This window comes from Callithrix jacchus, chromosome 7, assembly GCF_049354715.1.
Source record: "Callithrix jacchus isolate 240 chromosome 7, calJac240_pri, whole genome shotgun sequence".
NCBI classification, from domain to species: domain Eukaryota; kingdom Metazoa; phylum Chordata; class Mammalia; order Primates; family Cebidae; genus Callithrix; species Callithrix jacchus.
Genome location: NC_133508.1, coordinates 81,031,322 through 81,048,921, shown reverse-complemented (window position 1 = coordinate 81,048,921; position 17,600 = coordinate 81,031,322). Strand labels below are relative to the sequence as shown.

Below are 17,600 nucleotides of genomic sequence, written 5' to 3'. Positions count from 1 at the left end.
CATTCCAAAATAGGGAGCAGCATTTGCCAAAGCAGATTTGTAAAAGGAAACATCACATTGGGTACTTGAGTAAGAATTGTTTAAAACCCTGCCTCCTGCCAGTTTTCTACTCTGTAAGATGGAAAGATTTGCTCTTCTGGAATTTTGTTTGAGAAAAGGCTTTGACTTCCTTATGCTGCTGCTGTTTTAATTCTGCTCTTGTGCTGAGGCCTGTAACTTTTCTTTTTAAAATATAAAAAAATTATGAAAACAAGTTGGAGTGATTTGGATAGACTTAATTGTTGCTTAAGGTTGAGTTACTTTTAAAGTTACACTTTGCCTCAAAAGCAAAACTGCAGTTGATATGCATTGTTGGCCCTGTGTCTGATGGGGGGAATCAGTCAGGTGGGAACATGTGGGCCCATCACACATGATAGAGAACAGAGCTCCAAAGAGCTGAAGCACCTCTGAGCCTTAGTTTCCTCATTCGTAATATGAGAATACTGTTACCCATTTTGCTTGATACTTGGGAAGATTAAATGAGATAAAATATGTAAGTCATCAATACAATGTCTGGCTTGGAGCAGATTTTCAGAAAATGGTGTTTCCCTTTTCTCTTTCTCATGTATTAATAGCTCCCTTTTATTGAGCACTTGCTATTGTGCAAAGCACTTTTTGTACATTGTATGGTTGAATTGAACCCCAAAGATATAGGTATTATTATAACTATTATTACAAATAATTTATCGTAGAGTCAGGATTTGAACCTAGGTTTGTCTATTACCAGTGTTTTAACACTAGATTATGTAACTCCTTGATTTTACACCAGTTCCCCATCTTGGGACCAGGAGTACAGGAAGTATTTAACAGTTCTAGGTACCTCTCCTCTGGGATCAGATGCTGTCTACAAATGTGAGAGGTGCATAAAGGGATGCTGCTACCATACCCTGCCCTCCGTCCATCTCTAGTCTATTTATGGTGTTAGGAAACAAGGCTTTGTCCCTTCTCAGGTGTGGTGAGGTTGCAACTGACTTGTAGAACTTTGCAAAAAGATGTCTTCCAGCTTTGGCCGCTAAAAGGAGTTTGCCCAAGCTACTGGGCATAGCTGATGGTTTAGCAAATAGCAGGCAAATCACAAACAATTGCCTCTGTTTATGTGCAGCTTGGAGCTGCTGAGACAGACTAATTGAAGGAGAAAACAAACCTGCTGTGACCTGTGATGTTGTCATCAGAATTTGGTGTTCCTGAAGGTCTTTAGTGATTTTAGCTCTGCTGATAGTTTGGGATTATTAGCAGCTGCTTCTGAGTTGGGGGAGCTCTCCCTAGCGGTGCCTTCGAGCAGAAGTAGCTGTAGCTACAGACCAAGGCAGTGACTGGGTGTAGAGAAGAGGAGACTGTTTTGTTGAGGTGAGGACCCAGTTTTAGAGCTCCTGCTTCCTTTCCGCAGTGGGACCATGTGGAGGTTCCAGGGCATGTCAAGCTTTGTTTTGTCTTCAACCTCTAGCCTTCAGCAGACTAGTCAGAGTCCTCAGGCTCCTGGCCTCTTCTGTAAGACTGCACAGCTCAGGAAATGACTAGTGAGACGTTTTCCTTTCCTTGTGTCAGAGCAGTAGCCTGAGACCCTGGCCTTGGAGTCAAGAGCCTGTGTTCTATTCTTACGATTTCTTGCAACGTGAACCTTGGGCAGTCCTTTTCTATTCTTTCTGATCTCATTTTCCCTAGCTGGTTGGACTGTGATTGCCTCTTAGGTTTTCTTTCACCTTTGACACTTTGTTCTTTTTTTTGAGACAGAGTCTTGCTCTCTTGCCAGGCTGGAGTGCAGTGGCACGATCTTAGCTCACTGCAACCTCTGTCTCCCATGTTCAAGTGATTCCCCTGCCTTAGCCTCCTGAGTAGCTGGGACTACAGGTGTGTACTACCACACCTGGCTAATTTTTTGTATTTTAGTAGAGATGGGTTTCACCATGGCCAAGATGGTCTCAATCTCCTGACCTTGTGATCTGCCCGCCGTGACCTCCCAAAATGCTAGGATTACAGGCGTGAGCCACTGCACCTGGCCGACAGTTTGTTTTTTTCATAGAGAATGCTCTGGCAGCAAGGATATAGTCCTTAGACTGAAGATTATGACTTTTGGAGGCATGCAGTTTATTTGTATTTTTTCCTGTTTAGCTGCTTGAGACAAAACCTGTGACTAAGTGAGTTCCAGACAGGTGTTACTGTGTTCTTTGTTGTTGTTTCTGTGACTCAGGTGCCTGAGCACTTGTGTTACTACAGGTCAGATTGGGTCAGGGACTTGTACCAGGGCTGAGAACTGAGGAAGCTGTGACTGTTGTATTCCTAGGTGCTTCCAGTCAGCTGGACTCAGAACCTATTGCTGGTACCTTGGAGTTACTCAAATGTATCCCTGACTACTAGTCTGGCTATTAATAGAATGAATTGAATCCAGAGTTGGTATAAACATACAACCTCCCGGAGATCCCAAATACACGTGGCTGGGGAGGTAGAGTGGGAGTAGACCACATGTTTCACAATGGGCTGCTCTTCTTTTCCCATCTCGAGGCTCCCTTGGCCTGTGTGTGTGGATGTTAAAGGTTGACCCCCTCCATTCACCCGTCCAGTAATGGAGGCTATAAAATATCTGTTTACCTAAGACACCAGAATGACTCCTCTGTGGATCCTCTAATCTGGTGATTTGGTGCTTCTTTGGTCTCTCAGGTAAATACAGATTGAGTCTTTTTATAAAGGCATATTATTTCCCTCATTAAATGTGTGTTTTGGCACATGTGTTATTTACCTGATAGACAGTAATGGCTGCAGAGGAGCCATTGGTGTCTGTTGTGTAAATACTCTGCACAGAGACCATCCTCCAGGGGCCCTGGCGCAGGCCTGTTTCTCCAAATCGAGCTGGCCCGTGGCGGTCCTATTTACCCCTCCCCTGTCCCCACTGGGGGCCTGGGCCCTTCATATTGAAGAGAGAATCATTCATTTTCTCCCTTGCCATGGGCTACTAATACCTTTAATTTGCTAGGAGAGGGAAAAGGATGTCTGAGAATAAATGTGTATAAATCTTAGTCTCTGATGAAAGATAGTTTGCAGAAATAGACAGAATCATAAACTTTCTTTTGAGTTCCGGCCCTCAATTAGATACTCAAAGTCCCAGTTGATATTATAAGGTATAGACTTATAGTCTGCAAACTTGTGACTAAAACATAAAGACATTAATAGAAAAGAGAAATTCCTAAGACACCAGAGGGTACAAGGGCAGGTGGGATGCTGTTGCTGGGAGCAGGGGTGTTTCCTTAGAAGGCTCTATGGTGGCAGAAGTGAGGCGGGCATTGAGTGGGGGCTCTTCTAATGGAAACTCGGCTGGATGGAGATACTGTTTGGGCTGAGAGATGCTTTGAGTCTCTCTGCCAGAGAGAATATGCAGCCTACCTTCTGTGGGCATTACAGGGAGATCTCTCTCTTCACATACGGTCTGTCCTATATTTTTAGTTTTAAAATTGTAACCACATTGCACATGGATTTTAAAAAACAATTTATTTTCATTATTTATTTATTTTTTTCTTTGAGACAGAGTTTTGCTCTTGTTGCCCAGGCCAGAGTGTAGTGGCGTGATCTTAGTGATCTCAGCTCACCACAACCTCCGCCTCCTGGGTTCAAGTGATTCTCCTGCCTCAATCTCCCGAGTAGCTGGTATTACAGGCATGTACCACCATGCCTGGCTAATTTTGTGTTTTTAGTAGAGACAGGGTTTCTCCATGTTGTTCAGGCTGATCTCAAACTTCTGACCTCAGGTGATCCCCCTGCCTTGGCCTCCCAAAGTGCTGGGATTACAGGCATGAGCCACCATTCCTGGTCAACAATTTTATTTATTTATTTATTTATTTATTTATTTATTTATTTATTTTTATTCATTCATTCATTCATTCATACATACAGACAGACAGACATACATACACATGGAGTCTCACTCTGTCACCCAGGCTGGAGTTCAGTGATGTGATCTCAGCTCACTGCAAACTCTGCCTCCTGGGTTCAAGCGATTCTCCTGCCTCAGCCTCCTGAGTAGCTGGTTTACAGGCATGTACTACCATGCCAACATGGGGTTTTGCCATGTTGGCCAGGTTGATCTTGAACTCCTGACCTCAAGTGATCCGTCTACCTTGGGCTCCCAGAGTGCTGGGATTATAGGTGTGAGCCACCCCACCCAGCTGATTTTAAAAAAGCAATTTTTTTTTTTTTGAGTCAGAGTTTTGCTCTTGTTACCCAGGTTGGAGTGCAATGGTGCAATCTCGGCTCACCGCAACCTCCGCCTCCTGGGTTCAGGCAATTCTCCTGCCTCAGCCTCCTGAGTAGCTGGGATTACAGGCACGTGCCGCCATGCCCAGCTAATTTTTTGTATTTTTAGTAGAGACGGGGTTTCACCATGTTGACCAGGATGGTCTCGATCTCTTGACCTCGTGATCCACCCGCCTCGGCCTCCCAAAGTGCTGGGATTACAGGCTTGAGCCACCGTGCCCGGCCTTAAAAAAACAATTTTAAAAAAAGGTTTGAAACAGCCCAAATTTACATACAAGTTGGAAGTACAGTACAAACAATTTTTTCCCTGAACCATTTGAGGGTTATGTTGCCAACCTAATGCCCTGTCACCTTGAATTCTTGGTGTGCATTTCCTATAAACAAGGACTTTTTCCTACCTGGTTGCAATAAAACCATCAAAATAAGGAAATTAACATCGATACGAAACCTCCATCTAATCCTCAAACCCCATTAAAGTTTTCCACTTGTCCTAAGAATGTCTTTGCGGTAAGATGATCCAGTTCAGAATTGTGGGTTGCATTGGTTATCAAATCTCTTTAGTCTCCTTTAGACTTTCCTCAATAAACATTCTTTGGCATTCATGACCTTGATACTTTTGAAGATTACAGGCTGGTTGTTGTTTAGATTCTCTCTCAATTAGGGTTTGTATGATATTTTCTCATGATTAGATTTAGGTTGTATGTCTTCAGGAATGTAATAGAAATGATGCTTTGTTCTTTTCATGGCATGATTTTAATTTATCCCATTATGGATAATATTCACTTTGATCTCTCGATTAAGGTGATGTCTTCCAGGCTTCTCCATCATAAAATTACTCCTAGTTGTAATTAATAAGTATTTTGTGGGAAGATGTTTTGAAACTATGTAAATATCTTACATCAAAGTTTAATTTTATTGATTTATGTCTTTATGGACTCATGGTTTTCTATTCAGTGCATTATAATCCATTACTATCATTGTTTCTTGGCCAGTGGATGACTTTTGTATCCTTTTGGTATGTTCCCATCATTCCTTGGGTGTCTCCTTGTTTTCCAGTGCAAGATATTATGGGCTTATCTTGTATTTCTCTTGCTACATCCCTGGAATCAGCCATTTCTCCAAGGAGCTCTGTTTCTTTTAGTGGAAAATGGTATTTAGAAGGCAACTGGGTCTGGGTGCTGTGGCTCATGCCTATAATCCCAGCACTTTGGGATACCAAGTTGGGAAGAACACTTGAACCCAGGAGTTTGAGGTCAGCCTTGGCAACATAGTGAGACTCTCATCTCTACAAAAAATAAAAATGCTAGCTAGATGTGGTGGCACATGCCTGTGGTCCCAGGTTACGTGGGAGGCTGAGGTGGGAAGATTGCTTGAGCCTGGGAGGTCGAGGCTGCAGTGAGCTATGATTGAGCCACTGCACTGCAGCGTGAGCAACAGAGCAAGACCCTGTCTTAAAAAAAAACAAAAGACAAGAAGGCAGTTGAGTGTTAGGTGTGCTCATTGCCATTGTTACTGCTCCCTGGCTCTTCCTTAGAGCTAGGAAATATATATGCATATGCATGTACATTTATGTGTGTGTGTGTATCAATCAATCTGTCTATTTATCTGATATAATTCTAATAAGAAACGATGAGTTCACATTCTTCCTGCCAGTTCAGTCCAACACCACAGATTTTCTCCCTTTCCATATTTTAACTACTTTCTCTAACAGTGAGAAACCTGGGTCCCATTATCCTTAATATATGCACTTCTTCGATCAGTCCCTCTGTATGTAGCTAATTTCCCATTACTGCCACTGCCCTTTACCACTCGTGAGTGCCTCTTTTGCCCTGTCTGTGACACCCCACATCGGACTGCCACCTGACATGGATGCTCTCCACTCTCCCCTTGCTCTGACATGCTGCATCACACCTTTCCACCTCTGCATGGATGCCTTCCTCACCCTGCCTGGGCTCTGACAGTGTTCCCCAGCCCTCTCTGGCTTATCCTACTCCACATGTTACAGATATCTGCCTTCTTCTGCTGCACTTACTGCCTTTAGGATTGAGTTTTTCAGGAAGGGAAGAGGAAGAGCTGCCCTTTGTTTCTTGACTTGAACTGAACTTCATTGTTAGAAGTAAGGGAAGTGTGGAACCCAGTAACTGCTGGTATGTGGAGGCCCGACCTCCTAATGTCTACTCTCAAGACTTCCTACAAGAGAAGTTGTATTTTTGTTTTGTTTTTGAATCATGGTCTTGCTCTGTCACCCAGACTGGAGAGCAGTGGCACCATCACAGCTCACTGCAGCCTCAACCTCCTGGCTCAAGAAATCCTCCTACTTCAGCCTACCAAGTAGCTGGGACTATAGGCATGCACAACCCTGCCTGGCTAATTTTTAATTAATTAATTAATTTTTTTGAGATGGAGTCTCACTCTGTCACCAGGCTGGAGTGCAGTGGCGCGATCTCAGCTCACTGCAGCCTCCACCTCCCAGGTTTAAGTGATTCTCCTGCCTCAGCCTCCCGAGCAGCAGGGACTATAGGTGTGTGCCACCATGCCCAGTTAATTTTTGTATTTTTAGTAGAGATGGAGTTTTACCATGTTGGCCAGGATAGTCTCAATCTCTTGACCTTGTGATCCACTTGCCTCAGCACCCCAGTTTATTTTTTGTAGAAATGAGGTCTCACTATGTTGCCCAGGCTGGTTTCAAACTCCTGGACTCAAGCCGTAATTCTGCCTCACCCTCCCACAGTGCTGGGATTACAGGCCTCAGTCACTGTGCTTGGCCAAGAGAAGCTTTTGTTTTAGAGGGAACCAGGTGATAAAGCAAGGCCTACAGGCAAGAGGACCACTGACCATCGCAATAGGGTATATGTAGTGTGCTCTATTGGAGGTCTAGAGCATTTTAGGGATGCAGAAGACATCAGTATTATTCTCTGAGGCTGCCTTATGCATTAATTGGATTTGTAGGCCCAGAATCTGGGGATCAAGGCTTGGCCAGGTGGGCGTAGCCCAATAGGATAGTAATAACAGTAGGCTAATACTTATTAAGTCCTTATATGGCAGACACTGTTCTTAGTGCTTTACATGTGTTGTCTCATTTTATTCTCACTTATGGAGTAGTTGCTATTGTTATTGTTATTTTACACATGAGGAATTGAAGAACAGAGCTTGCCCAAGGTGCCATGGCTAGTAAGTGGTAAAGCCAGGATTCAAACTTGGAAGCCCTCCTTACTCACGATGCTTAATTGCTTATAGTATTTGGTATACAGGATCTGACTGACTGTATATACTATGCATATTCTATGAACATTATAGAACATTAGGATTTTCAGAAGTCTTTACGATTTTTTTATGTGGTTAGAGAAGAGTCCGACTTTGGATCCAAACTAGAATGGGTAATTTGAGCAGACTGGTGTCTCCCATCTCATCAAGTCTTCCAGTACTGTTCAGGAATAGGTGATGTGAACATTCTGGCTTTCAAAGGGATATTGGCCCTTTTGCCTTTCCAGGAGATTCCATAGTGAAACTCAAGCCAGCATTTGTCTACCCGGGCTGAGTTTTGGCTGTATTTTTGGTGAGCCTATAAAGCAATAGTGAAAACAAGTGCTGTGCTTGTGCAGGATCCATGAAAACTTAAAATATATTTTGATCTTAGCTCCGCTGAATCCCCCTGAAATCTCATTATAGAGGTGGGAAAATTGAGGACCCACACTAGCATATATCCTAGTAAATATACAGGCAAGTTACTGTAGCTCATTCAGTGAGTCAGGGGAGAGATGGGAAGACAAGCCATACTTGGCATTATCTGCTTCTGCTCAGGTAGGAGTGACCTCATTGCCCTTGAGTGTGCACTGGACTTCACAGGGTGCTAGCTCCTCTACCCCATGTGGAGGGAGCCGGGTGTCCACTTGCCGCCATTCAGAGGGAAGCCTTTGGCTCTGTTGGAATGCTGTGTCAGAAAGTACAAACCATGGACATTACTGTATTGTATGGTGAAATTTCTTATTTGAGGATTAAAGTTGAGAAAAATTTGAATATTGGGTATTAAAGAGAGAAAGACAACATTTCTGCTTTGTTCCTTTTTTTATTTTTAAGGAAGTTTGAGTTATTTGTGAGTAAAACTTAGACTTTGATTTTTATATTTAGTTAGGCATCTGAGGAGCAGGCATTCTGCAAATTTAAAGGGAAAATTTAAAGGAAAAGTGATTTGATTTTTTTTTTGCACATGTTCACTCAGAAAACTTTACTAGACTTTTAGCCATGCTCCTATTACTGCCACATCTGGGTTTTCTTTTTCTTCCCTATTTAAAAAGTCCTGCAGTCATTCAGGGCCTGTAGTAGGGACCGAGTCTAAGGCAGCAAAAGAGAAGGCCTAAGGCTGTTGCCAGCTGTGCTCTCCAGGCATTTTTCATTCCCCCAGGGTGCCACTTACTAGTGTGGGGGTTGGGGAAGCACCGGAATGTCGGGAGCAAACTCCGCTGTGATTCACTTTGTTTGCCTTCGCCTTGGGAGAGGGGAGGAGGATATGTAGAGATGGCAAGATACAGACTGGAAAGCTGGGGCAAATGGCTCCTAGTTGATCTGAGAAGAGAGCCTTGGACATTTTCTGCTGTTTGTCTGAGTCTACTTAGCTTCCAGGACTGATGGTACAGCAGGGTCACCTCATGTTACTTTGGGACCCATAGCTTCAGTGTTAACTGTTGCCACCTGAGAAGTGACTGCACAATTTTTCTCTTTTGAACTTTAGAGCTCCATTTAAAGATGAAGGCCAGTGTTGCATGTTGTTTTGAGAATGATCTGGGAGACTCTGAGCTGTAATAATGCTGCAGGTGCTGCTATTAGGGTCTTGAACTTTAGTAAGGAGTACTGTGATTCAGAAAAGGGGCCCAGAAACACTGGGGAGAGGCTCATGTTATGTGGATATTCCTGAAGACTAGATGGAGCAGGGCCATAGTGGGAGGGAGTAACCCAGGCTCTCTGTTCTATTTTTTTTTTTTTTTTTTTTTTAACTCTCCTCCCCTAAGTTTTAGATGCTTCTGGATGTTCAATGCTAGCACCTTTACAGACTGGAGCAGCTCGATTTTCTTCGTATTTACTTTCAAGAGCAAGAAAAGTGCTGGGCTCACACTTATTTTCTCCCTGTGGTGTTCCGGAGTTCTGCTCCATATCCACCAGAAAGCTGGCGGCCCACGGCTTTGGCGCATCCATGGCGGCAATGGTGTCCTTCCCTCCCCAGAGGTATCACTACTTTTTAGTGCTGGATTTTGAGGCCACGTGCGACAAGCCACAGATTCATCCTCAGGTAACTGTTGCATCCTTGCTTTAGAAAAGGTGGGGTGGGCAAGGAGGGAGGGAGGATAGTTTTGCTTCCTGGGACCCAAAGGAGCTTTTTCATGTCTTCCTGTCTTTTAGCTACTCATTTAGAGTTCCTGTGTAGGAAGCAGGACTTGGTTCAAGTATGCTAGTGTAAGGTAGACCTGAGAAGTCTCTGGGGAGAACTGGGTACATTGTTTCCCTTTGGTCTCAGCTTTTGGGAATCAAAATATTTCCTTCTTTCCTATCTTTCCTTTCTCTGTTCTCTTCTTTCCTCTATTCTCCTGCTACTGCCACTTGTTCCTTTAAGGAGTACTGTGATAGCCAACCTCCAAGATGATCTCAGTTATTCTTATCTCCTGGTATTCACACCCCTGGTAGTTCCCCTCCCGCACTGAATCAAAGATATCCCTGTGTAACTAATAGAAGAGGTACATGTGTGTAGGAACTGAGGCTCTTAGCTAAAATCCAGTGCCCAACTTGCCAGTCATGAGAATGAGCTATCTTAGAAGTCAATCTATAGAAGTGAATCTACTAGCCCCGGTCAGGCCTTCAGATGACTGCAGCCCCAGTGGACATGTGACCTCAACCTTAGGAGAGACTTTGGGCCAGACTAGCCAGCCGAGCCACTCTCAAATTTGTGACTCACAGGAACTGTGAGGGATAACAAATGATTATTGATGTTTTAAGCCACAAGTTTAGGGATGATTTGTTATGCAGCATTAGATAACCTGACCAAGTACCATTGTTGGTCTGTTGGAAAGGACAATTTCTTTGCTTGCTTTTTTTATTAGTCACCAGCTGTGTTCAAAGACCTTTTACCTTTTAAGGTAATGCTACTAGGAAGCTTGGATTAGCTGCAGGTAATATTGAAATATGTGGTGTTTGCTTTGAGGGAATAATGAGGGGGGGTTACTGATGTGGCAGTTGATTGTAGTATTGATACATTGAATATGCCCGGCTCTAGGATTGTAACTCTTCCCTACAGGGTTAGGTTATAGAGTGTGTGATTTTGGGATACATACACATGTATCTGGGAACAGCTTTCAATAGTAAGGAGGAGGGAAAGAAGGGGACCTCAGCATTGGGCACTTGGGAGGTAGGGAGGAGTGTGGTCCATTCAAAGATAAACAGGTTCGTTTGTTGTGGTTGATTTTTCTGTCTTTAGAATGGTAGATTATTTTACATAAGCCAAATATCACAACCTCTTTAGTTTTCCCTTTCTCCTCTCCTCTTTCCCATACTCCCTTAAAACATTGATTTGCCTTTGGGGCATTGGAATGAAGCCTACTGAGGGCTGGGAACACAGGAGCTGGATAAAGAGAATATCCTAAAGAAAGGTCCCTTGGGTGAAAGGGAATGCAGCTTGGGAGCTGCTCAAGCCACACTTACTTCCTCTGCCTCTTGCTCCTGCTTGTACTGTAGAGTCTTTTTCCCTGCCTCTCCAAACTACTGGAGTTTCTCTGGTGTGGTAGGGGTAGCTGGGTGGTGCATTGTGGGAATTTTGGTTATATAGATGGTTAGATTTGGTTATGTAGATTCCCAGCCTTCCCAGGTTGGGAATCAGGGATCCGAATCTTAATATGTCATATTTATTTCTTCTACTCGGTGGTATAAGTTTCAGTCACTGAGTAAGCCTTAGTGGGACATGAGACTGAAATCTAACACATCTCTGTCACGTATGATTCATCCCTCTTATCACTCATAATTGCTTGGCATCTCCATTATGGCATTTAGTGCTTTCTGGCATATGCTTATGTATGTGTATTTTTTTACCTTTTCAGTTAGATTATAAGCTCAGATAATTATGTAGCTCTGTTTTCTTGTCCTGCAGAGGGTCCTGCCAATATTCCTGAAGGTGAAGCCTGAATCATGTCTCAGTTTGGTCTGTCAATGTCACCTTTCATCTCTCTTTCAAGGGCATTATTTTTGCTTATTTATTTATTTATCTATCACAATGCTGAAGACATCATGCAGTACAGATTTAAACAGCTTGTGTCACCAACTTCCTTCCCAGACTTAGGCACCAAGACCTTCCAGACCCAGGCTGAGTTAGGGCTTCACATTGTTTACCAGGATCTGGGCCTGATTAAAGATTATCTTCAGAATCAATGAACCCTGATGATGTGATTCCAAGGGCACTTAAGGAATTGGCTGCCCTGGTTCATTATTAGCAAAGCATTAGCTGTTGCTTTAGAGAACTCGGGAAGAAGCATTTGCTGTCTTGCTTATCTTTAAAGGGGAATACGAATGATCTTGGAAATTATAGACCCGTTAGTTTACTGTTATTCCAGAAAAGATACTTGACCTGATCGTCAGATAATCAATCAGCAAACAGCTAGAAGAGCGTGGGGCACTGAGTAATAACTTACATGGGTTTGTGAAGAAGAGCAAATCCTGTCAGATCAATCTAACTTCTTGCTGTGACATAGTGATGGATTTGAGTGGATCTACGGCAAGTGATAAATGTAACGCATCTTGACTTCATTAAACCTCTACAATGCTGTGATCAACAGTTGGGAAGGTGAGTTTGGGGCCAGACATCTGTGTTGAACTACCCATCAGACCACCTTCAGGAAAGGGATGGCAGATTGAGACTTGTTAGTAGCAACTTAAAAATCTACTTTTTTTTATGGGAGAGCTTTTTTTAAGGTTTGCAGATAGCAGGATCCTGATGGGATTCAAAGAAAGCTAAGAAGACGGTTTGGAAAGGTTCTCAGTCCTAGATAGAATAGTATCCTTCCACTGAGATCAACATGGGTCAGGTTCTCATTAGAGCCTCTGTGCTGTTTAGGTCTGATCAACCAGGGAAGTGGAGAAATTGGAAAAGCTCAGGATAAGACCAAAAATCATTAGAGGCGCAAAAATAGAACTTAGGAAACTGAATATAGTTTTGGTGATGATTTATTGTCCAGACTAAATAAATTCATCATGTGGAGTAGGTATTCCAAGGAATATGATAACAACTTGCTCTTGATTTTAATAAGGACAAAAAAGAAAGAAGTTTAAATGGAAGCAGAAAAGGTTGAGATTTGGGATGAGAATGAACTGCCAGAAGAGACAGAAAAAGGACCGGAATAAGGTATATACCTTAGATCAGCCTTCCTTGGTGCTCTCTCAGAATAGCTTGATGACTGTCCATTTGACAGAGATTCTTTGATTCTTTATGAGTAAGATCTGCATGCCTCCTGGGAATAGGGCTGGAGACAGGGTCTTGTTCTGTTGCCCAGGCTGGAGTGCAGTGGCATGATCACGGCTCACTGCAGCCTCAACCTTGAGCCTCAACCTCCTGGGCTCAAATAACCCTCCTGTCTTAGTCTACCAAGTAGTTTGGACTATCAGTATGCTCCATCATGCCTGGTTAATTTTCTGTTTATTTTTTGTAATGTTGGGGTCTTGCTATGTCGCCCAGGCAGGTTTCAAATTCCTGGGTTCAAGTGATACTTCTGCCTTGGCCCCCATAGTACTTTGATTACAGGTGTGAGCCACCACAGCCAGCAGGAACTTTTAATACTCAAGACCCTGCATTGTACACTTGTTTTTATGAGAGTGTGTCATACCGTTTGAGTGTATAAGAGGCAGAAACAGTTTTGGGCCATGACCTATTTGGAGGCTTAATGTGGGGCTCTTTTATCTGTCTTTGATTTTCAGAAGTCCCTGAGTGAGCTGAGTCAGCTTACTGGTACTATCCTAAAAGAATGCCATCATGAAAAACTAACAGGTGTAAGCTCTTTTGTACTTGGGAGAGTAACAGTATTGGTTATAAACATAGTAAAACATGGTATTTTCCATTTGTCATCAGTTTTGCTGTTTATTTTTGTACTTTGTTCAGCTAGGTGAAACTGGAGTAGTTGGCTTGCCAGTAATAGGCTTTGGTGTTCTGGTTTTTGCACTCATTTGTATTACATGTTTTGATTCAGATTAGCATGATAGGTATTGGTTGAATAGGAGACTTTTTCATTTGAAAACATTTTTTCACTTAAATGTTAATTTAGGTGGTTTAAAATGTTTTAGAGGGCGTAAATTTTAGGAATGCAGCTCCTTTCTTGTTTTAGGAATTGTTTCCTAACATAGAAGTAGATTTTTATCTGGTTTAGGAGAATTGTGCCTCCTTTGTCCTCACTAGCAGGAGTTCACGTTGCTCATTTTGGTGTGGATGTGCACCGAATGATGGTAGTTGTGACCCTGAGGCCCAGAGAGCAGCCTGAAAGCTTTGGTGGGATCTTTAATTGTGCATCTTTAACCTTGGGGCAAGTTCTCTCACCACCTCAGTGTTCAGAAGAGACCAAAGCAAATGTAAGTGAGGAAAATGAGGTATAGGCCACAGCACGTTGGGAGGAGGAGGTAACCTCAGCTGTCTGGTTGGCCAGGGAGGGAGGGGGTGGCCCAGCTCTCCCCATCTGAGGCGCTGCCATCCTGGCCGCTGCCCACATTCCTCGCCGAGTGCTCTGGCTTCTGGGTAGTCTTTTTCTCTCTGCTCTGCAGCAACCCTACTGACTGCTTGCCTTCTCATCTGTATTCAAGTGCCCATAATTTTGGAGAAAAATGACCTTTGGGGATGAGGTTTCTAGTGTTTGGTCTTTGTCCACAGAGGCATTTTTTTTTCTTTTTACAGAAACCTTGAACAGAGTCGATCTGCGTTTTGAGTTAGAACTATAAGTAAAGGAGTTTCTCGTTTCTAGAGCATTGTCCAGATGCTGGGTTATTTTTGAAGGGTAGGTGGGGAGGGTTAGTGGTGACAGAGAAGGGCTGATATAGAAGAGAGGCATTTGGAGGGTTTTAGTGTGACCTAGAGCTGCCACATTGTTACTGTTCTTTTGTGAAAGAGACATTTTAGAAAACTTTAAAGGAAATTGGTTAAGATCCGCATAAAGCAAACTATATTGATTCCTTTCTCCTTCTTCAAGGCTGAAAGGCAGGAATCCTCTTAACCTCGCGTGCAGCCTCCCCGCTCTGCCCACGCATTGTTCTTTGCACCATGTTTAGCTTCTTTCCTTCTCTCTGTTCTTGGTTTCTGCCATGACTAAGTGAACAGAAAAGCAATTCCCTGGAGAAGGAACCCACCCTTCTCTTCCCATTTACTTGTCCTGGTTGTAGCTCCTCCAAGGGGGAGAGATGGGGCCCAGGCCTTTTCCCTGGAGGGCCTAATCCTTAGATTGTGGTCCCTCTGCCTGTGGCCCCAGTCAGCATGCACTTTTTTCTGTACAGACAGGCGAAGGCGCTGACGCTATTCTTCTAAACTGGGAAATGAAATGCAAAACCGACGTTAATGTTACATTATGGTTGAGATTAAATGCACCAAAATCAGGAAATTCAAAGTTATGCTTCCCACAGCAACTATAACTCAGCCTCATCTGGCGTTTGTAGTATTTTGTGTTAGTGTGGATGGTGTTATATGTTAAGACATTAAAGTTAACACCATAAGCAGAGCACAAAATGCTTGAGGGGGCTGAGTTATGATGACTGTGTGAGCCGTAAGTGTTCTTGCACAGGCTCCCAACTCCTGGAATAATTTTTCCCCTGCCCATCAGAGCAATTATTGCCTTTCTTTTTAGTTATATCTCTACTTTAACACATCTCTTCTTTCAGGGTCACTATAAATGAATTCCTCTATTGATGGCCGGTGATGGTTGTAGGAATGGGGCGGACCACTAGTCCCCTTTGTCTTTTTTGTCGCTGCCTCCATAAATGTGGTATGTGCCCCTCCTCCTCCCAAAGCCATCTTCCTCCACAGGCTGCTGTTTCTTGGTGGTCCCTCATAAGTATGGGTCTCCCCCTGGCTCCCACTATGGCTCCTCACTAGTGCTCTCAGAATGGGAACAAGCGTTTGCTGTGTCCGAGTCTTGGCCGTATTGCAACTTCACGTGAAAGCGGAAGGGCCTGTCTTTATTTGGAGCAGACATAGCAATGTAGAAGTAAAATATACATCTCGGAGAATGGAGCACTGATGCATGGTGGTGCTGCCTTGTGTGTTTGGCATAGCAGAGGCAGAATCGAAGGGGTTTATTTGCTCTATTCAGGCTGCTTCTCCACCTTCCCCAGGGCTTATACCTTTAAGCTGCCACTGTGTGTAGTAGGCTGTGGAGTTGCCTGGGGGTGGGGGGTCAGGAACTTTCCTTGGGGAACAGTGATCACTGGTAACAGAATCACCACATAATTTAGTGCAAATCAGAAAACATCCCCCCTAGCCTCTTATTATCCTGGTGGCCTCCCCAGGGCTGAGACAGCTGTTGGAATGCAGATTTTTTTAGGCACTGGGCTAAGGTTGGTGGTGGGGAAGAGCTCTAAAGAATAGGGCCATTGATAAATGGTGAGTGAAATCAGGGACTGTAAAATAACAATGACACTGAGCTGCCTTTTAAAGTTTTTGTTGGATATGACAAAACCAACTAAGTCAGCAAAGAAATGGGGAAGACCTCATTAAAACCACCTCAGAGGCAATGAAAGGCTTCTTTTTACTCTTTGGATTGTAACTTAAAGCTCTATGTTAGATGTTGGGGAGATAAAGAGAGGTAAGGAATGGTCTCTACCCTCAGGGAGCTCATAGTCAAGGAGGGCATACATATGTGTAACAACCATTTGGCTGTGTGATAACCACCATGGCACGGATAAGTACTTGGTAAGGGAGGAGGGCACAAAGGATGGGAATGATCAACCCTGCTCACAAGTGTGGGGCAGGGCTGCATATTTTCATGTTATAGGAAATTCAGGAGACCAGAGAGACCCAAGTGGGCCTGAGGCCATTCAGAAGTATTATAACAGGAAGAGAAGGGGTTCACAGAGTAAGCCAGAATGAAATGGCCTACATTTGAAAAAACTGACCTTGATTGCAGGGTTGTTTGTGGAAATGTTGAAAATGAGATAGAAGGAGAATAAAGACTTTGAACCTGGCAACTATTTCACTCTTCAGTTTATCTATATCACTTTTACCCATTTCTCACATTCAAGCTAGAAGGTCTTATTGGAATGCTGTAAGTGGAAGTACAAAGCCTAGAAGAGGCTTAAGAGCATTTTACCCAACAAAGTGTGGGTCAAAGGGTGAGGGCAAAAGTGGAAATGGTGTGAGCTAAGGTTTTGAGGCATTGCCAGGGAGGCTAATCTGATACCTCAGCATAGCATTTGGGTGGGCTGCTGGGACTCTAGGGAGAGTCAAAGGCTGGAGAATGACATGATGCCTCCCCTTCACCTTCTTCCTGCTTAAAAAAAATACTGGGAATTTGGATCTGGATCTGCTAGGACCCACGTTCAAACCAGAGAGGTTTAGACCCTTCAAAGAGTTAAACAGCTGGCTATCATTGAGATAAGTGTGGAAGGAATGACTGATGAAGAGGCAGAAGGGTCTGGGTAATGTGGAGATTGGTGGGAGCAGAAGGGACTGGAGGGCATGGGGGTGGAGGCTGAGCTTCCTTTGAGCATCGGCAACAGGTACAGCCACAGAAAGCAAGCCAGCAGATTGGAAAGCAGGGGCAGTAGGGAAAGTGAAATCCAAAGGAGTGTTTAGGTTAAGTCCTTAGTCTTCACTTCTCCCTCCTCCATCCTGCCTTGTTTTTCCTCTTCCCTCTTGGTTACATTTCTTTTGTAGACTGATTTCCATTGTTTGTCATGAGGAAACGGATATCAGGAGACCTTTTCTCCATCTCCCTGTCTTATTGGGAGGAAAGGATCTTGCATCATTTTGATTAAGATGCCATTGGGATGATTATTTTTTATCCTCTTACCCTGGGTGTTCACACTACTTTAAAAAAACCCACAGCCTTACATTTATGTGATGAGTTTTGAGCTCTGGCTGTAAAAATCGAGCTATAGCTGAAAGCCTGAAATAAGAGTATACCCATGTTAACACCAGCGCCCCCAAGGCTGGCAGGTCTGTAGCAGATGGGTGAACAGGCTGGCTCAGGCAGAAGGGTGTTCATATGTATTGATGCCCATGGACAAAACCCTGTTAGGTGTTGGGAGAGTCAGAAAGGAGGTAACTCAGAAAGGAGAAATCTGGAGGAAGAGACAAATATCAGGGCAGCTTTTAT

At 43.6% G+C, this 17,600-nt stretch overlaps 1 protein-coding gene across 20 annotated transcripts in view; it reads left to right on the top strand.

The window, feature by feature from the left end:
* ERI3 (ERI1 exoribonuclease family member 3) overlaps positions 1–17,600 on the top strand; it is a 134,835-nt gene that overhangs the window by 7,811 nt on the left and 109,424 nt on the right. For 11 of the 20 annotated variants that reach the window (XR_013519991.1, XR_013519990.1, XR_004726815.3 and 8 more), the window contains one exon: positions 9,288–9,565. The exons of 3 other annotated variants lie outside the window; for them this stretch is intronic. Coding sequence is in view for 12 of the 17 variants with exons in the window: in XM_078331521.1 (XP_078187647.1) it covers positions 9,288–9,565 (278 nt within the window). In the remaining 5 variants the exon portion in view is untranslated. Of the gene's footprint in view, positions 1–9,287; positions 9,566–11,410; positions 11,435–12,008; positions 12,101–12,563; positions 12,659–15,165; positions 15,270–17,600 lie in introns of those variants that run through there. 6 more of the 20 variants (XM_017974647.4, XM_009001070.5, XM_009001069.5 and 3 more) reach the window with 4 other exon arrangements.